Here is a 19508-nt window from a genome sequence, read left to right on the forward strand (position 1 = left end):
GTTTTTAACTTTGTACCCTAACACATTGAAGACCTTTCTCAACAAAACAATAACAAAGCAATATTTTTTTTCTGGAAGCCGGGCTAAATAAGCAAGCACTGTTGCTGTATTCCTAGCTAGCTAGACCCGCAGTCACCTCTCAGATATCAAATACAGACTTTAGACAATACATGTATGGAACATTTCAGTAATCACACTGGTAACTTCTTTAACTAATAATAATCCAAAAAAATAAATATGTTTCCTAAAAAATGTATCCCCTTTTGAAAGTCTTTTTCTATTTTAGCAATTGGAAACACCTAAAATAAATTTAATATTTATTCATTCATCACTATGGAAGTTTACCCAATTATCTATTCAGACCTAATCCGGCAAAGTAACTTATCACCTATTCTCTCTTATTAGAAAACAACTATTACAACTATTAAATTTTTTTAGCATCTATGATGTCTGCATTAGAATTTTAAAACCTTCAAGTTTCTTGAATAATAGTCCCTATATTATTTATTATTTTTACAGTAATGTACCTAGTTAGAGTCCATATACTCTACAAAATTAAAAGATTTTCTTCTTCTCAATTTACGTGTACCTGAAATATTTTCAAATTAATCAGTAATTAATCAAATCATGAGATCCATCTCAATACTCAGTCGTACAGTTTGATTGAATCAAATAAAACATCAATAAACATCACATAAATAAGCTTAAACCATTAGTTGGTCCAGGTGTGTTGATCTCGTTGCCCCACGGACGTTCCATCTTCACCAGAATGATTCTTTGCAAACCGTTGCATGGGCTTTCCCTCGTTGGCAAGGGAGGTACGTTACTAGCACGTCCTTGATCCCCCACTTCACGCTGTGAGTTGTCGTCTGCGTTTGGGGTTGCTCAGGCTAGTTGGTGTAGCAAGTTGAGATGCTTGGACGGAGGTGTCACGCTCTCCAACCCTGCTGATAGTTGCAAGATTCCCTCAGATCACAACCGCACTCCACTGGACCTTGTTTGTGGAGTGAGCCATTTCCTGGCTACTTTCACCTATTAATGGAGACCTTAACTATTTTTGTAAGTGACAACATGTATTAATATAATCTGCTTGTCTGGCCGGTCGTCCTTTTTGATGAGACCTGTGAAGTTTAATGTTAAACAGTAACAAGACAACATTTTATAAATTTGGAACAGAATCAGTTGTGTTTGAGATCCATCATGACATACTGTAAAAGGAAGAAGTTAATGTGGGGTTGACAGGGCAAGCTTTCTTGCTCTCTGCCTACCCAAAGTTATACGTTGCGTATGTGTGGCACTGTTTCTTTCTGCCACAACAATAACCCATCTCAGGATAGTTAGCCAAAATCATCCATGGCTGTTATTTTATTGGGCATATACAGTATATATATATCCACTCCTAATATATATGTTCCCCATTCAGTTCATAAACTGTTATGGCAGACAAAAAGGTATGATTCTCTGATCAGAGAGGGGTGTGCAGAGAGGGGTGTCCAGATAGGGGTGTGTGAAAGTGTGTGAAAGTGTATGAATGTGTGAAATAAGGTGTTCTGAGAAACACAGAGACAAATAAATTGTCAATCAAAACAGCTGTATCCAAAATGTATAATATGACCCCAAATAAAAAAATAAAAAAAAATAGAAAAATAATATATATATATATATATATATATATATATATATTTTTTTTTCCTTTAGGGTCATATTATACATTTTGGATACAGCTGTTTTGATTGACACAATTTATTTGTCTCTGTGTAACAATTTATTTTATTATATGGCAATTTATTTGTCTCTGATTTTTTCATTAAAGCTGCAGTCCGCAGTTTTTCCTCTTTGTCGCCATCTCTGTTTGAAATCTGCAATTGCAGTTATTCGCGGAATTATCAACTTACGTGAGTTGTACTTCGACACAACACAGCGCGGATGAACACAATGTTTGAGGAGAGTGTGCAGCTGTCAGTCACCGCGCCGGTGATACTGGCATCTAAAATCACAGATTATTATTTTTGGAAGTATGACCCAACATAATAATTTTCACCGGAAAATGTCATCTGAACAAGTAACTAACATCCACTTTTGTTCTGGTTCTGACATTGCAGTAAATCGCGCTGATTAAATAAAAAAAATGCTTATCATATCACGCAAAACCGTGCAAATTATACTTTGTTCTCAAATTGTTAATGTTAACAACGTCAGCATTGCGTGACTACATGTAATGTCCTTCCGATATGTATCCTTGTTTTCGCATGGGTCCGGTTGCAGTCTCTTTTTTTTCTGTAAGTTAGCCACTCCGAAGTCCGAACAAAGTCTTTTGCATTTTACAACGGGTGAGTCTCCAGTTGTCACTGGTGATTGTCGTTTGAACCTTTCTGGATCCGCCATCAAATTGATAAGTTTAATTATATAAAGTGCTGTGAGAAAAGGCTATAAATCTCCACCTCCAGCATCCTCACACGCAATATAGCCTACTATCCGAGACTCCTTCTTTATGTGTACAGATGTGACGTAATGATGCAAAGACATGCTCGGATTTCCCGTGGAAATCCACCAGTTCCAATGGAATTAAAAACATTATTACAAGCTTACCGCTTTGAATTGAGCTAAGGCAAGCAGATAGTTTTGAACACTGGCTGGTTATGTATTTTCTCAAATATGTATTTTGGATAATTTTTAACCCAAAAAAAGCTATGGACTGCAGCTTTAAAGATCCAACGGTATATTAAGTTGTACACATGGGGTACTTTTTTATCCTTGTCTGCATCAAACCCATCTAGCGTGTTTGCTGCCAAAAAGCTATTTTTTTTAGTTTTATCTGACCATAGAACCCTGTGCTGTTTGAAGTTCCAGTCGTGTCTGACATGCTGGAGTTTGTTTTTGGATGTGCTAGGGGGATCTTTCTTGAAACCCTCCCAAACAACATGTGGTGATGTAGGGGTTGTTTGATTTTATTTTTATAGGCTTTCTGACCCCAAGACTCAACTAATCTCTGCAATTCTCCATCTGTGATCCTTGAGTCCTTGGCCACTCAAACTTTCATCCTCACCGTCCATTAAGGCAATATAGACGCACGTCCTCTTCCTCGCAGATTCATAACCTCTTTAGTTGATTGGAACTTCTTAATTATTGCCCTGATGGTCAAAATGGGGATTTTCAATTCTTTAGCTATTTTCTTACAGCCACTTTCTATTTTGTGATGCTCAACAATCTTTTGATGCACATCAGAACTATATTCTTTGGTTTTACTCATTGTGATGGATGATTAAGGGAATTTGGCCTTTGTGTTTCCTCATATTTAAACTCCTGTGAAACAAGGTCATAGCTAGACAATTTCATGTTCCTAGTCACCCTGGTGTGCTAAAAAAAGGTAAACATTAATGAGAATATACACTACCGTTCAAAAGTTTGGGGTCGGTACGATTTTAAATACTTTTAAAAGAATTCTCTTCTGCTAACCATGGCTGCGCTTATTTGATTAAAAATATAACAAAAATCAGTTATAGTATTAAATATTATTCCAGTGTAAATCAGCTGTTTTCTGTGTGAATATATAGTAAAGTGTAATTTATTCCTGTGATCAAAGCTGAATTTTCAGTCAGTGTCTTCAGTGTCAAATGATCCTTCACAAATCAGTATAATATGAGGATTTGATGCTCAAGAAACATTTATTATTATTATCAATGTTGAAACAGGATAATTTGGCAATTTTTTTAATGAAAGATCAAAAGGATAAACGATGCAGATTTAATTCTTTACAGCCAGTTTTGATCATATTTACCAGGGGTGCCATTAATTCTGAGCACGACTGTATCATCATCACTATATAAAGAGTTTTGTGAGCACGTCAACTCCATCAGCTTACAAGTCAACTCCGTCAGACATAAAACCTGACAGAATTGATGTCTGATGTAGTTGACAAAACTTAATATTTTGTTTTATCCCTCAGTTGTAGCTGCCTTAATAAACATATAAAAAATGGCAAGATTTGTCCCACAACTATTTACAGAAACTGTTACACCGGGATGACGGAGTTGACATTTTAAAGCTGTGACTGCAGATACTTCAACATTGTTTGTATAAAATATAAAAAAATAAAAAACTTTCAGGACTGTAAGAAAAAATGTGGACGTCGAAGATCTCAAAAATGAAGTTTATTCTAGTAAAGTAGTTACAAAACACATACAGCACTTCGGATTCAGCGGAGTCAAACAGAATCCCGAAATAAAATCAGCTCAACATTTTATACTGTATTACATTCGTCTTCCCCCTCAGCATGTAAATGAAGCTCTGTCTTAAATGTAAATTGAGAATAACAAATTTGTCTTCTCTCTCAGCATGTAAATGAAGCTCTGTCTTAAATGTAAATTGAGAATAACAAATAAATGGTAGCCCTCTGTGCCCACATCTTTGATATTACTTCAAAGAAGAACGGTCAAAAGTTAAGGTGATAACGGTTATTTGAGGTCCCTGTAATCAAGATGGTTCTCGATTTCCCGCTGTTGCTCCCACGCTATAGGTGATAACCGTGACTCTGTGATACTATTTACATATTACTGAGATTGGAATGAATTGTCTCTATGATAAATAAGCTCTTTTAGTGAAGGAACATTGACATATATATATATATATATATATATTGGAGTGGAAGTTGGATCGGAGCAGACTATAATTTCTTACAGGACTATGAGTCCTACTGTGAGATGCACAATGAGCAGGAAATAGGAAAAAGGTCCTCAGAGTTAAAGATGACCATGGCATTGCCTGAAGTAAGGAAACAACTTTGATAGGCATTTTTTTATGGAAAATATAATTCAAGATTTTATTTTTGTATTGTTTGATATATTACAGATCTTTGCCTTTTAATTTAAATGTATGTTTTTGAATTTGTTGCATTTTTAAACACTTTGTTTGGCAGTTTTACATTGTGACCTCATGCTGAGGACAGGTTAAATTACATTCGGACAGTACGGCTTCAAACTTGCATGCCTGTGGACTGAACGCGTAGGGCCCTATCATACACCCGGTACAATGCAACGGCAGGTGCGACGCAAGTGTTTTTTGCTTGTTTCAGCTCGACGCAGTTATCATTTTCACGTCCTGCGCCACACTGTTTAAATAGCAAATGCATTTGCACCTATTTGTGTGCCCATGGACTGCTAGTCTAAAAACGCGGTGTGTTCAGGCGCATTGTTGGCGCGTTGCTATTTTGAGGCAACTGAAATAGACTGCGCCATTGACCAACTGAAACCTGGTCTAAAGTCAATGGCACAGTATTTTTTTTTAGCATTAGTAATATGCACCTACAGGCGGGTCTACAAGGCGCGTACACTCTGCTTATTTCACCGCTTAGAATTCCGCCATGTAAATAGCAACCCGCCATGGCGTGAGCGCAACTGGCTTTTAAAGGGAATGGGAGATGAGACTCTGATTGGTTTATTGCACGTTATGACCAAAACACACCCATTACTCATTAAGAGAATAGGGACAACCCTTTTTTAGACCATGTGCCGGGAGCGCCGACCATTTTTCCTGTCGTTAAACTAGCAAAAGTGGATTCGGACACGCCCTAAGTGCACTTGCGCCGTGCACTTTAGACCATGCACTTAGATTGTTAAAATAGGGCCCGTAATGCGCATGTCGTCGCTGTTTTCACAGATTCGCGTTTTTGAAGTTTACGCAGAGATGAGAACGGTATCATTTTCAAAACTCGTTTTCAAGAGCTTGCACTTTGAAACCTATTTTGGGGTTTACATTCTCGGGCCACCATGGCGCCGTTGTCATGTGGATGAACGGCTGTAATATATTGATGGTTTTCTGTTTTCAGTTGAGAACGGTGTTTTGTAAGTGGTTTTGCAAGTTAATACCTAATGATTTTTACAATGGAAATTAATCAATAAAAAACCCTTTAAGTGTCACCCCCCTTTTTTTGAATATACATGGAAATACACATTTCAAACTTAAATGGTTGTAATTCAAGAATGCTTTGGAATATAGACGTAAGATTGGTCTCGTTTTAAAGAAGACATTTGGCAGATTTTTGTAGTAGTGAAATAAATTAAGTGAAACAGAAAAAAAGTTATAGAAGTTTGAGTTTATGAAAATGTACAAGGTAAAAAAATTAATTATTCATATTTTATAGAAAATATATATTTTCAAAACCTGGGCGACTCTAAAACTGCAAAAAAATCAAAGTCAAAAATCTGAACAAGTTGTGTTTCAAATTTTAGGTTGATATCTCAAAAAATGAGCTTTCAGTAAGATTTTGTTTGGGCGCAGTACCAAACTTTTTCATTAGATGACAACCAGACTCCATTACTGCCCATATAAGGGTGCCTCCATTTCCAAATGTGTTTTGAGTGATATGAACCATTATTTCCACAATTTTCATACAATTTATGAAGTAGACATCCTATTCAGAAGTAATATGAGAAGTTTGGCAGATTTTGATATGAATTCAACCTCTAAGAAACACAAAAGGAACAAGTATGTGCGTTATAGCTTCCTGCCACATCACAAAGGGTGAATCTATCATTTTTTTCTTTATATTTAAAAAAAATTTCAGACCTTTTTTTCTAAAATAATTGAATGGATGCTATCTTTTGAACTCTTGGCATGAAAACAAACTGAGGTTTCTACCCTTCTTTCAGGATTTTTCATGTTCATCACTATTTCAAAATAAAGGTCTAAACACGCCTTATGAGTATGAAAATATTCTTGTTGCAAATTGATAAATTATGGCTCCTCTGTAATTCATTTTGAAAATCAATCACCAAATATGGAAACTAGAGATTGTAAGCTTTCAAATGATATATATAGTGTGTCAAGATTAGTTTAGGTTTAGTATAGGATATTACTGTTTTAAAAATGTATTGGATTTGGGCCCACCGGTGGGCCGGTGACACTTAAGGGCCTGGGGTCGGCTATCGCGCCGGCGCGATTGTCTCTCTTTTTTTCTTATCAGTGCAAAAGAGACTCAAATAACTCTGTCGATTTTTGTGATACAGGCAAGTGTTATACATCATTCAAAACTGTTAAATGTCTACTTTTATTTGTGTACACTAATAATAAAAACAAAATGTTGTGTTTTTCGTAAAATAAAGAAAATAAACATGATGCGCGTTCTGTCGTCTCTCTCAATGTGAAGTTCATTCTGAAACGCGACAGAAAATGATCTTTAACTCGGGAAATACGTGAGAGTTATGTCTTTACAAAGCTTTAAGTCTCCATTTTTAAATGATGTAAATCATACCAAAAACAAATATTCTCTGTTTAAGTAATCCGTATGAAAGCAACGACATGCACAGTTTCTTCAGCCCGAGCTCATTGACTCTAATGTGACCACGCCCACACGCGCGCGAGCTGTTCAAATTTAAATGATCCACGTGAAGGAACGCAACGCCCTCATCACCTCTAAACAAAGAATTGGGACTTCAGTCCTGCTCTGCTTTTCGTCGAGTTTGGAAGTGTTTGGTCTGTGCACCTTGGATTTGCCTCAGAAGAATTAGAAGAACACGATTTGATTATGAGAACGATTTTTAAGGTAAGACACATAAGCGTCTTATGGTTGCATATACTTTACATTGTAGCTACTAGTTAAACTGGTGCCAGACTAAAATGTTATGAAATGAGATTGGAGTGAATATAAATGGACATACAAGAATGTTTTTCTCTTCGATAATTAAACACCGCATGATATAAAGTATGCTTATTCTTCTATGGTGAATATTATAATGTTTAGACCCGTGTTTACTGTTAAATACTGTGTTTGTGGATATCTGCTCAAACGTAGATATGTATAATGTAACAATAATGTTTCATAGTTTGGAGCGGCTCGATCTCTTCAGTAAATGTTCTCTGCACGCGCTGTGAGTTTGAGTCACTCAAAACTCACTGTGGGTTTGAAAAGCAAAACACGCAAAACATTAGGCTTCATGTTTTTCTCCAATCTCATTTCATAACGAATGGAAACGTTTGAAGTAGCCTAACATATGATAATCCATATATTTTTGTCTAGTGTAGTGTTACTGAAGTGTTCCTTTTTAACGATATATAGGCTGCCTGCTATCTATCTGTTATTATTTTATGCAGCCCTATACATAGGCTATAACAATGCACAACAAACTTGGTGTTTTTATATATATTTATTTAATAATAATTTTAACCAGAAAAATCTAAAATGTATTCCCAAAATCGTGCAGCCCTATAGTTTCTCTTGATATTAGCATGTTCACATGTGTTTTTTTTTTTTTTTTTTTTTTTTTTACAGGGACCAGATGCCACTGAGTCCTGCTGACTTGTACATGAACATGGTTAAGTGAAAAATCAAACACCTTGGAAATGACAGGCATGTAGTATGTTTCAGAAATGGCACAAAGTTGTGTGACTGTTCAAGCCTCTGTCTTTAGATTTGTCCTTTGTTGTGTATCTTTGGATTATGTTGTGTTGTAAATAAATCCAAACAATCTAAAAGCCATTCTTTTTTAAATCTCATTCTTTGTGCAAGGCTCCTCGTAATGATAGGGCCTGATAGCACCTAATAGGGCCATTAGGGGAGGGTCTTTGTCTTTCTCAGGTGTCAAACCCATCAATATTAATGGGTGGTTAACGCCTCCCCGCATAAAGCTTTCTTAGACAAAACACGTCATACAAATTTTAAAAGACTTTATTGTCTTATCTGAATGCGTAATCAGGATGATTTTCACATAGTTTTGGAGCAAATATTCTAGGCTATGTGATAAAATTTTCAAAGTCTTGTGAAGAAATAATCAGTATGGGTTTCATGACCTTATTTCAGTGACAATGTTTTTATGTTTTTTCACAAACCATGCATAAACGTCATTATCTCAAAACTAAAAACTTTTACATACATGCTGCTGACATATTACTGTAGCAGAGTTTGTGCTGAATACAGTGTAATCAGACTTTAGCCATGAAAATGTCACAAGTATCAGAAAAAAGCATAAATGTCAGAGCATGTCAGAACACCTCCAGGGCCCAGAAAACACCTCAGACCCCAGAGGGTTAAGCTCGACAATGATTTTTTTCCTAAAGCTGCTGTATGGACAAAACTATCTTTGTTGAATGAATATCCTATTATCACTGTAAAGCTGCTTTTGAATCAATCTATATTGGAAAAAGTGTTACTTGACTGCACCAGTGCATCCTTAGTTGGGGGGATTTGCTCCATTACTCCTTCCTTTCTTTGTGAACAACTCAAGATGAGCTTGATCGATGTTGAGTTGCAAATGCAGAGACTGTGTCACAGCCAGTGAAGGCATGGAACACAGGAAGGGCCTTGGATTTGTCAGGACCCAGAGACTTAGCAATCTCATGGCCAGGTATGTATCTGAAGTACGATGTCAGGCACTGTAATTTGCTCTGGCCCCCTTCCTGTTCGAAGGAGTGATAAGATAGTAAGTAGACTGTCCTCACTCAATGGCTGGCTGTCTAAGTAGTGTCCGCATATATAATATAATATAGAATTCATAGACAATTGGAAAAGTTTTTGGGGCTGACCTGACCTGTTGAAAAGAGATGGTATTCATCCCTCCTGGGATGGTGCTGCTCTTCTCTCTAGTAATATGGCACACAGTTTTAGAGCTCAAACATGACAATCTGGGGCTCAGGTCAGGAAGCAGACAGACTGGCTAAACCGACCGTCTGCCAGCTGTCTCACATCACCAAGGTCAGATAAATCCCATCACATAGAGACTCTTTCACCTATATATCATCATATAGAGACTGTGTCTGTTCCCCGAATTAGGACATACAAAAAACTTCCAAATCCATCTAAGGGTAAAAATGTAATTGATGTTCAACAAATAAAAAATAGATATAATGCAAACGATAAAGCTTGGGTTGCTGAATATTCGATCCCTTACTTCAAAAGCACTTATTGTTAATGATATGATTATAGACTATAATCTAGAACACGTGTTGTATTTGACAGAAACCTGGCTAAAACTAAGCAATTACATTACTTTAAATGAGTCCAGCCCCCAGGATTACTGTTATGAACATGAACCTCGTCTGAGAGGCAAAGGGGGAGGTGTTGCTGTAATTTATAGTAATATTTTCAGAATTACTAAGAAATCTAGTTTTAAATATAATTCTTTTGAAGTGTTGGTGCTTAATGTAACAATATATAGTGTAAATGATAAATCACGTTTGAGATTTGTGCTGGCTACTGTATACAGGCCACCAGGGCACCATACAGACTTTATCAAAGAATTTGCTGACTTTCTATCAGAGTTAGTACTCGCTGTAGATAAAGTCCTTATTGTTGGTGATTTTAATATACATGTAGATAACGAAAAAGATGCATTGGGATTGACCTTTAAAGATATTCTTAACTCTATCGGAGTTAGACGACACGTGTCAGGACTTACTCACTGTCATAATCATACTCTAGATCTAATATTATCACACGGAATAAATGTTGATGCCGTTGAAATTCTGCAGCAGAACGATGACATCTCAGATCATTATCTAGTCTTGTGTAAACTTCATTTAGCCAAGGCTGCAAAGCCGACTCCGTGTTACAAATATGTTAGACCTATCAATTTTGCCTCTAAAGATTGCTTTATTAATAATCTTCCTGATCAGTTTCATTATCTCAGCATTCCAGTTAGCTTAGAATAACTTGATATTGCGACAGCAACTTTTAACTCTCTCTTTTCCAGTACTTTAGACACAGTTGCTCCGTTGCGCTTAAAGAAGATTAAAGAAAATAGTCCAACGCCGTGGTACAACGAGCACACTTAAGAGAGCATCCAGAAAAATGGAGCGCAACTGGAAGAAAACAAAACAAGAGGTATTTCGCATTTCATGGAAAGAGAGCTCGATTGCATATAGAGAGGCCTTAAAAGCTGCTAGATCTGCTTATTTTTCAACACTATTAGAAGAAAATAAACAAAACCCAAGGTATTTATTTGAAACGGTGGCTAAACTAACGAAAAATAAAGCTTCAAGCCCAGAAGTTTCCAAGCAGCACAGCAGTAATGACTTTATGAACTTCACTTATAAGATTGATAATATCAGGGAGAAAATTATAACTATGCAACCGTCTACTACAGTATCGCTTCAGGGAGTGCATTGTAGTCTTCCAGAGGAAAAATTCGATTCATTCATTACTATAGGAGAGGAAGAATTTTTTAAACTTGTTAAATCATCTAAATCGACAACATGTATGTTAGACCCTATACCAACTAAGCTAATGAAAGAGATTCTTCCAGAGGTCAAAGATCCTCCTCTCAATAATCATTAATTCATCTTTGTTATTAGGATACGCACCAAAACGTTTTAAGCTGGCTATGATTTAACCGCTCGTTAAAAAAACACAGCTTGATCCTACAGATTTAGTCAATACAGGCCGATCTCGAATCTACCTTTTCTGTCAAAGATACTAGAAAAGGCAGTATCTTCACAACTATGTTCCTTTTTAGAAAGAAATGATATCTGCAAGGATTTTCAATCAGGATTTAGACCCTACCATAGTACTGAGACAGCTCTTATTAGAGTCACAAATGATTTGCTCTTATCATCCGATCGTGGTTGTATCTCTCTATTAGTGTTACTGGATCTTAGTGCTGCATTTGATACCATCGACCACAACATTCTTTTAAATAGACTCAAATTAAGTTTGCATTAGTGGAAATGCATTAGCATTGTTTAAATCATACTTATCTGACCGTTATCAGTTTGTAGCACTAAATTAAGAGATGTCTTATCGATCACAAGTTCAGTATGGTGTACCACAAGGCTCAGTACTAGGATTACTCACTCTGTATGCTACCCTTGGGAGATATCATTATGAAGCATGGCATTAGTTTTCACTGTTATGCTGATGATACGCAGATCTATATGTGACCCTGCCTGTGAAAACCCAGCTAAAGTCATTTTTTTGTGATTCACTGTTTTCTACATAAAATCATCCTACATAATGTAAAGAACATTCTGTGAAAATATAACATTGATATCTTTAATATTGACTGAGTAAGGCTATGTCAAAGATTTGCTGAATTTCAGGCTCAGAAAATCGTGTTTTGGAGAAATTCCGATTTTAAAAAAAGCTTATTTTTAAAACTTAACACATTTGATCCATAATTATCCTCCATATGTGCCATATACCACATTAAAGCTGAGATTCTCCCCTTTTTAGGGATATATGACACATTTATGGGAAAATTCTTAAAGTTTTGTAAAACAGACCTATTTATTATGATGCGCATGTCCAAAAAGCTAAAAGCATAAAAACATTGAAACGAATGGGGCCACCACAAGAGCTTGATTGTAGCAACAATTACCATGTCAATTCAGTTGAATGATTTGTATAACTTTATTAGTAAAATGAAATATCAGTGAAAATATAATATCAATAATATAGCAATTAATTAACATATAACATTTCGGTAGAAAATCTCATTCTCTTACTGAGCCATGGTGTAACATTGAGTAAATCTGGAGTAAAAAATAAATAAATACAATTTCAAGGGATAGTTCACCCAAAAATTAGAATTCTGTCTAAATTCCCCCATCCCCTCCCTCCCTCCCTCCCTCATGTTGTTCCAAACCTGTATGAGTTTCTTTCTTCTGCTGAACACAAAATAAGATATTTTAAAGAATGCTGGTAACCAGACAGTTGATGGCACCCATTGACTTCTATAGTAGGAAAAAAAAAAAAAACTATGGAAGTCAATGGGTGCCGCCAACCGTCTGGTTACCAGCATTCTTTAAAATATCTTATGTTGTGTTAAACAGAAGAAAGAAACTCATACAGGTTTGGAACAACATGAGGGGGAGTAAATGATGACAATTCAAATTTTTGGGTGAACTATCCCTTTAACAGGTCAGTCTCAAATTTTGTACACATTCTAAAATTGTCTAGATGCAAAATATAAAATTGTCTAGATGGAAATAAGAGTATGTACATAAGCAGCTCCATAGAGACTACACAGTCAATTAAGCTAAGCCAGTTTCATTTTTTTGGCAAGACCATGTGGGGTCTTTTTTGGTCTTCTAACACCATGGGTGTGGGGTGGAGCAGGAGTCAGCACCTCTGCATGGACAACTTTGTTGTTTTCATCACTCTGAACCTTGTTCTGCATTGTTGGATTAGGGCATACCAGATCGTCCTCATCATCATGTTGGTCACTGCCTGAAAAAACAAGGAGAATTTGTTCAATTAAAAGCAAGAGATCTAAATGGATTTATGAGATATGTGATATTTTAAATGTAATATATTAATTAAATGTAGATATGAGTTATATTTAAATGTAAATACACATTTAAAATGGATAATGAATCATTTTATATGAAAATATCAGACTGAATCTGATTAATTGAGTGGATGACATAGGGATAAGAAACAGGTAGGCTATGGATATGGCCATGGCTTCAACTCAGAGTGTAATCAAACAAAATAAACATCATGTCATAAACGTAATTAACTTAAACTGACTCAATCAACAAATGTAATAAACATTTAAATCCACTATTTTTGCATCACAGGATGAATTCAGTGTTAGCATAACGTTACATTGGCTGAACACTGACAAAAAAGAATGACAAAAACTTACCGTTAAATTCCTCGTCAGTTTCGTCAAAGAGTGTGTCCTGTTCATCATCACCATCATCCTCCAGAAAATAATCTGCTATAAAACCGGTTAAATCATAATTTGGGGCAATTCCACCGAGATTAATATCTAACAAGTTGTTTAAGCGATCCGCTATTTTACGTTCCTGCTCATGCTTCGGTGCTGCCATGTCAGATGTCAAAATGACGCAGTAACGTTACTCCAGCAAACAAATTATATTATTGACACATAGCAGGCCTAAACTGTTAAGATTAATCTTATTGGCAGAATACTGAGCTACAAAACAAATAAGCTGTTCTTAAATGTTTGGCGATGACACGAAAAATCTCCTCAGACATCTGAACCCGGCTGAAGTCGCATTTTTTTTTCATTGTGTTGACCTGATTGCCGCTCGTGCGGATTGATATTAAGGTCTGTTTACTATTTCTAATAGAAAATAAGTAGAAAAGAACTGAATGATATAAGAATCAGCAGGTGTTGTTGCGCCGAAAAATAAACAGAGAGACGATTGAAATCAATGTTTAGGAAGCCTGCGTCCGTTTTTTTTTTTTGCGCAAAAGTATAACGTAGTGTCAATAAAATCATTAATTTTAGTATTTATCATGTTATAAAGGAAAATTTGAGTATTGCATCTCAAAGCCCTTGTAATAATCTATCATTTACAGCAGTAAACACACATGACCTATTTTTGTCATTTTTATGGCTATGACTACTTTGACGCTCTTTTACTCATAATTAGATTCTGCGACTTTAGCCGGGGGTTCACAGGCGGGGTCACATATTTCTTCACACCCTGACGAAACTACCATTCCCTCTGCAACCCGAACAGCATCCACAACAGCTAGGTCTGCTAATTCTCTTGAGTTCAGCTTCAGAAGGTTGTTGCTATCCTCTTCGAAGGGGTTTCCCATTTCCTCAATCACGTCAACCAACTTGCATGTCTTGAATTTCCGCAGGACACTTTTGGCCTGTTCATGATGTCTATTTTCAGAGATGCCCTTACTTCTGAACTCCTTTGCATTCTCAAGATATTCGGGGTGATTTTTGACCAATTTCTCCCCTTCCGACAATGCCAGGTAAAGTCCAGATTATCTTGATGTTTCTACAGATCAAGCTCGGAAGAACGTCGGAACCGCCCCGATCTCGAATTGAATCGAATCAGAAATCCTGTTGTGTGAGGGGAACCCCGGGGACAAACAGGCACACGCTCTGGAGATTATCACGTGAAACTAAACAATACCCATTCAGAAAGTGAGCTGACGGAAGACTCACCTCCAGCTCATGCTGTAACATGTAAAGTTCATGTTCACACAGTCTCCACGATTTCATCTAAACAATTTTCTTTTTTTCCCCCGCAAATTTTCTGTAAGGGTAGGGACACACCCAACCAATGCAAAAGAACAAGCGCTGATAAAAGCCGACTAAGTCGGCCGATGCTCAAAATTTGCCCGACGGCGACCACCGGCTTGGTGTCCCCCTGGCTTAAAAAGCGATCCATACACTAAGAGCACCATTTCTTCTTGCCGGTCGTCCGCATGTTTGGTGTGCTTTCGTGTTCACATCGCGGCACTCCACACACTAGAGCAACAAAATGGATAAATCTATGAATTTTTATTGTCATGTTTGTGGTCTCACATTTTAAAAATATATATATATTTTTTTAAATCTTTTAGTGTGGCCCCAGCTTCAGATGATATTCTCAGATACTGCGATTTCATTGTAATCCTTCTCACAACGTCACTGAATTCACCATTAACTATTCACCTGAAGAGTTTATGATGTTGTATATGGTAGCATTGTAATACTTGACCATCAAAACATAGGGGTAGACATCACATTTTCCGTGTTATGTTTGGTTCAGGAGATATAATACAAAATGCATAATTCAGTTATGGCGGAAAGCAAAATGGCCGCATAGCCACCACGAGGCGGTTTTCCGATGGCTCCATTTCTGAAAATGTTCTGGGCCTCTGGACGACTGTACATGTGTACCATGTTCATGCTTTTATGAAAAAGTGAAAAAAAATTTCACACATCACCTGGACTATAAAGCCTATTCGAACAGGACTAGTTTTCATTGAGGACGTTAGAGAAATTTGTGTTTCACAGGCGTACTTGGAGATTTTAATGCTGTCCGAATCTTCTATGTCTGTGTTTTTCTCACTCCTCTGAGAAATTGAATCCCGTCTGAATGTTTTTTCAAAACATCTAATGATGTCATGATGCTTATTGAGTTGGCTCGCGTGACTACTGTACTTTGGACCTGACTGAGCTGACCTGCTCTTATTTCTACAAAGCGCGCCTTCCAAAAAGCCCAGAGTGATCTGATTGGCCAGCTGAGCCAGTGCGTTGTGATTGGGCGTGTCGTAAATGTAACTGCCCTTACCATAATCATGAGCTTCAGCTTCCAAGACTTCTAAAGCAATTGTAATGTCGTTGGCATTACTGTATCAGTTGGAGCCCAAGATTCATCGAAACACAGCGCCTCCACAAAATGGCAACAACATAACTTTTTAGGCAGGTTTGGAGCAGTGTTCTCTATTACATAGAATAATTCCCTTTTTTGGGAGACTAAGAGATTTGTAACTTTGCAGATCTTATACATGTGCACACACAGATAAATTACACACTAAAGGAAAAGGAAAACATTAAAAAGCATCATATGACCCCTTTTAAAAAAAAAACTTTTATTTTTTTGATCACTTTTAATCTTTACACCAGAAATCCTGCAGATCATACAGACTTTGTTCTCCAACCTCCAGCCTATCACATGATTGTCGCTTTCAGCTGAGATGCAAGTGTCTCAAAAATACATTGCTGCTCCACCTCTGTGTGCAGTGTGAATGCTCTCTTGGCACTGAGCATGGGCAATGAAAAAAGTATTTACTGCATATGCACTGCAAACGGATTGTGTGTAAAAAAAAAAGGTGTTAGGAAAACAATAGGGCTTAATCCTTAGAAAAACAATCAGGTCCTTGGCGCTTTTAGTGCTTTAGTGCTAATAATTTTTAGCAAAACAAGTTTCAGAAACTTGGGAAAAGTACAGTTATGTAGAATACTTCATTACTGTACACTACTGACAATCACATCATATTTCTATAGAGGAGAGAAATCCGCTACTATTAATATTCTCATTTCTCTTGATTGAATTTGTATTTCAGCCTTTTTCCAAAAACAGATGTTGAGCTAACACTATATAACCTTTTCCAATGTAGTGTTGCCTGCTGTCCTTCCTCAAGTGGAAACCTTAGAGAACGCGGTGAGCACGCAGACCACCCTCCTGAGAGAATCTCTCTGGCCCACCATTCCTCTCCAGCCTCCCTACCAGACCACCACCCAGAGACCCCCTTCCTCCACTGACATGGCCCTGTTTTCTGAAGAGCAGACCATACAGCAACCAGAAAACTCATGTCACAAGGTTAACATTTTTAATTCAGCACTTGATTTCATGCAGAACTACTGCATCATAATGTATTCATCATAGTAAATGACAGTGATGAGCAAGTGCTAAATGATTGATAATTGTTGATTGTCCTCTTGAAATTGAAGACTTCTTGTTGGTGTATTGGCAGGTGTTTGTACTGAGTGAATTAAGCATGTTTACATGCACGCTTTTTTACATGCGTTAAAAAAAGCATGTTTACATGCACGCGTTTACATGCATTTAATTAACCCATTATCCTGGTTTACATGCAAACCAGTAAAAAGCAAGGAAACCTGGGTTCCCTTTCGAACGGTCACTTCGTATTGCGTAGCTATACGCAGTGGGGAAACTCCTTTTCCTCGATTTACTGAAACCTATATGTAAAACGCATTTGCAGCTGCACAGCCAGCACACTGAGCGTCTGGCACGCTCATAGGCTGTGCTGCCGCAACTGCACAACCAATGGCGCGGGCGACTCTGACCTGCAGCCAATGAGCTAGCTCAACGTCAGCCCGTCAAGGGGGTGTGGCTTAGCCTATAAAAGACCCCCGAATTCGCCATTATAGCAGATTTTACTCCTTCAGCGACAGTATACATGTCCCTGAGCCTTTTACTGTGAATTCGCCGTCGAACAAGCCTTTCAGCCTGAGCGAGCTTCTCTTCAGCAGACTTCGCCTGCATGCCGTCGTCTCCTGACGCCGTCTCACCTGTGGCTATCCGGCGACATCCTATATCCTTTCTATTATTGTGTTTGTTTCAGAATGCCTCGTTCATCCTGCGCCACGTGCGGAGGCCGTCTGCACGAGGCAGACCAACACGAGAGCTGCGTTTCCTGCTTGGGTGTCGACCACGCGGAGAATGCACTCTCTGTCGGCGGATGTGCGGCCTGCGACTGCATGCCTATCTCCGTGCTGCGCAATCGGCTAGCTCTCTCTCGAGACGGCGATGCCGCTTCAACCACGCTTCCCATTCCGAGGAAGAAGAAGCGTCGCAGCCAACGGCAACCGGAGGGTATGGAGATTGGTGAACGCACGCCGGCCGCGTCCCCGCGTGCTTCACTTTCTCCGACTCAAACGCCATCACCGGTCCGGTTCACAGGAGACCAGCGCCCCCCCCCCCCCCCCCCACACGTGGCGGGCCTCGTCTCCTTCGGCGGATCTCTCGAGCGCGACGACAGCATATCCATCGCCGCTTCTGAGGACGAATGGCCGGGCTCTCTCGACCCCGTCTCCGCTTCTCAATCTGTGGCCAGTGGATTAGCGACCAGGACAAACTCCGACGCCGAAATGCTTCGGATCCTGACGAAGGCCGTCGCGGACCTCGAGCTAGAGTGGGCCTCGCCCGAGGAGCCGCCTCGTAGTCGGCTGGATGGATGGTTTCTGGAGGGGCGCCAGCAGGCCCCGCGTCACAAACCGGCGCCATTTTTCCCCGAGGTCCACGAGGAGCTAACCAAGGCCTGGCGCGCTCCATACTCAGCACGTGTGGGATCTGCAGTTTCCGCGACGCTCTCCTCCGTGGATGGCGCAGCGGAAAAGGGTTATGAGTCTTTGCCGCCCCTTGAAGAGGCCGTGGCAGCTCATCTTTGCCCGAGCACTGCAGCTAGCTGGCGAGCTAGAGCCGCTCATCCCAACAAACCCTGCCGAAACACCTCAGCCCTCGCTGGACGCGCGTACTCCGCCTCCGGTCAGGCTGCATCGGCCCTGCACACGATGGCCGTGTTGCAGGTCTACCAGGCCAAACTCCTCCGGTCCATGGACGAGACTGGCCCGGACCCGGAGACCTTTCGAGACCTGAGGAGTGCTACAGACTTAGCGCTGCGTGCTACTAAGGCTACAGCACAGGCCATCGGAAGAAACATGGCGAGCTTGGTCGTGCTCGAGCGCCATCTTTGGCTTAACCTCACTGAGATTAAGGACGCCGACAGAACGAGGTTTCTCGACGCCCCGGTGTCCAGCTCCGGGCTCTTCGGCCCGGCGGTGAAAGGATTCTCGGAGAGGTACACAGAGGCACAGAAAGCGTCCCAGGCCATGCGACACTTCTTGCCGAAACGTTCGAGCTCCGCGACCAGCAAGCCCAAGCCGCCGCCTTCGCCTCATCCAGCCAAGCCGGTGAAACAGGCCTCTCAGCCCCGCCCTGCGGCTGATAGCCAACGCCAGCCAAGGCCCGCGAAGCGCTACCCGCTCCCCAGGCGTCAAGGCCCTCGACCCAGCGCCGCGGCCGACCAGGTGCCTCCGAAGTCGTCCTAGCACGGAGAGGAAAGAGAGAGGGCTCGTGTCTCGCGCTAGCCGGACCACCCTCGAAAAAACCGGCAAAACTTCCCACAGCTCCCTGTTCAGTTCAGGCGGCTGGGGATTTTATTATTGTAAACAGGCCCGCAGCAGTGAGCGCGTCTTTGCAAACAAACGCCGTTTTCACGGCGACCCAAATAAAGCACAAAAAGAGTATGTTTCACAATCACATCACACGGGTTCACGGTCCCCCTTCACTAG

General features: G+C 39.5%; 1 protein-coding gene across 1 annotated transcript in view; it reads left to right on the plus strand.

The window, feature by feature from the left end:
* Nucleotides 1–19508, plus strand: part of LOC130081174 (centrosomal protein of 95 kDa-like) — a 239192-nt gene that overhangs the window by 73073 nt on the left and 146611 nt on the right. The window contains exon 7 of the mRNA XM_056246135.1: nt 16811–17013. Coding sequence (XP_056102110.1) covers nt 16811–17013 — 203 coding nt within the window. The remainder of the gene's footprint in view (nt 1–16810; nt 17014–19508) is intronic.

The sequence above is a fragment of the Rhinichthys klamathensis genome, unplaced genomic scaffold (genome assembly GCF_029890125.1).
Source record: "Rhinichthys klamathensis goyatoka isolate OS25496 unplaced genomic scaffold, OSU_Roscu_1.1 h1tg000036l_1, whole genome shotgun sequence".
Classification (NCBI taxonomy): domain Eukaryota; kingdom Metazoa; phylum Chordata; class Actinopteri; order Cypriniformes; family Leuciscidae; genus Rhinichthys; species Rhinichthys klamathensis.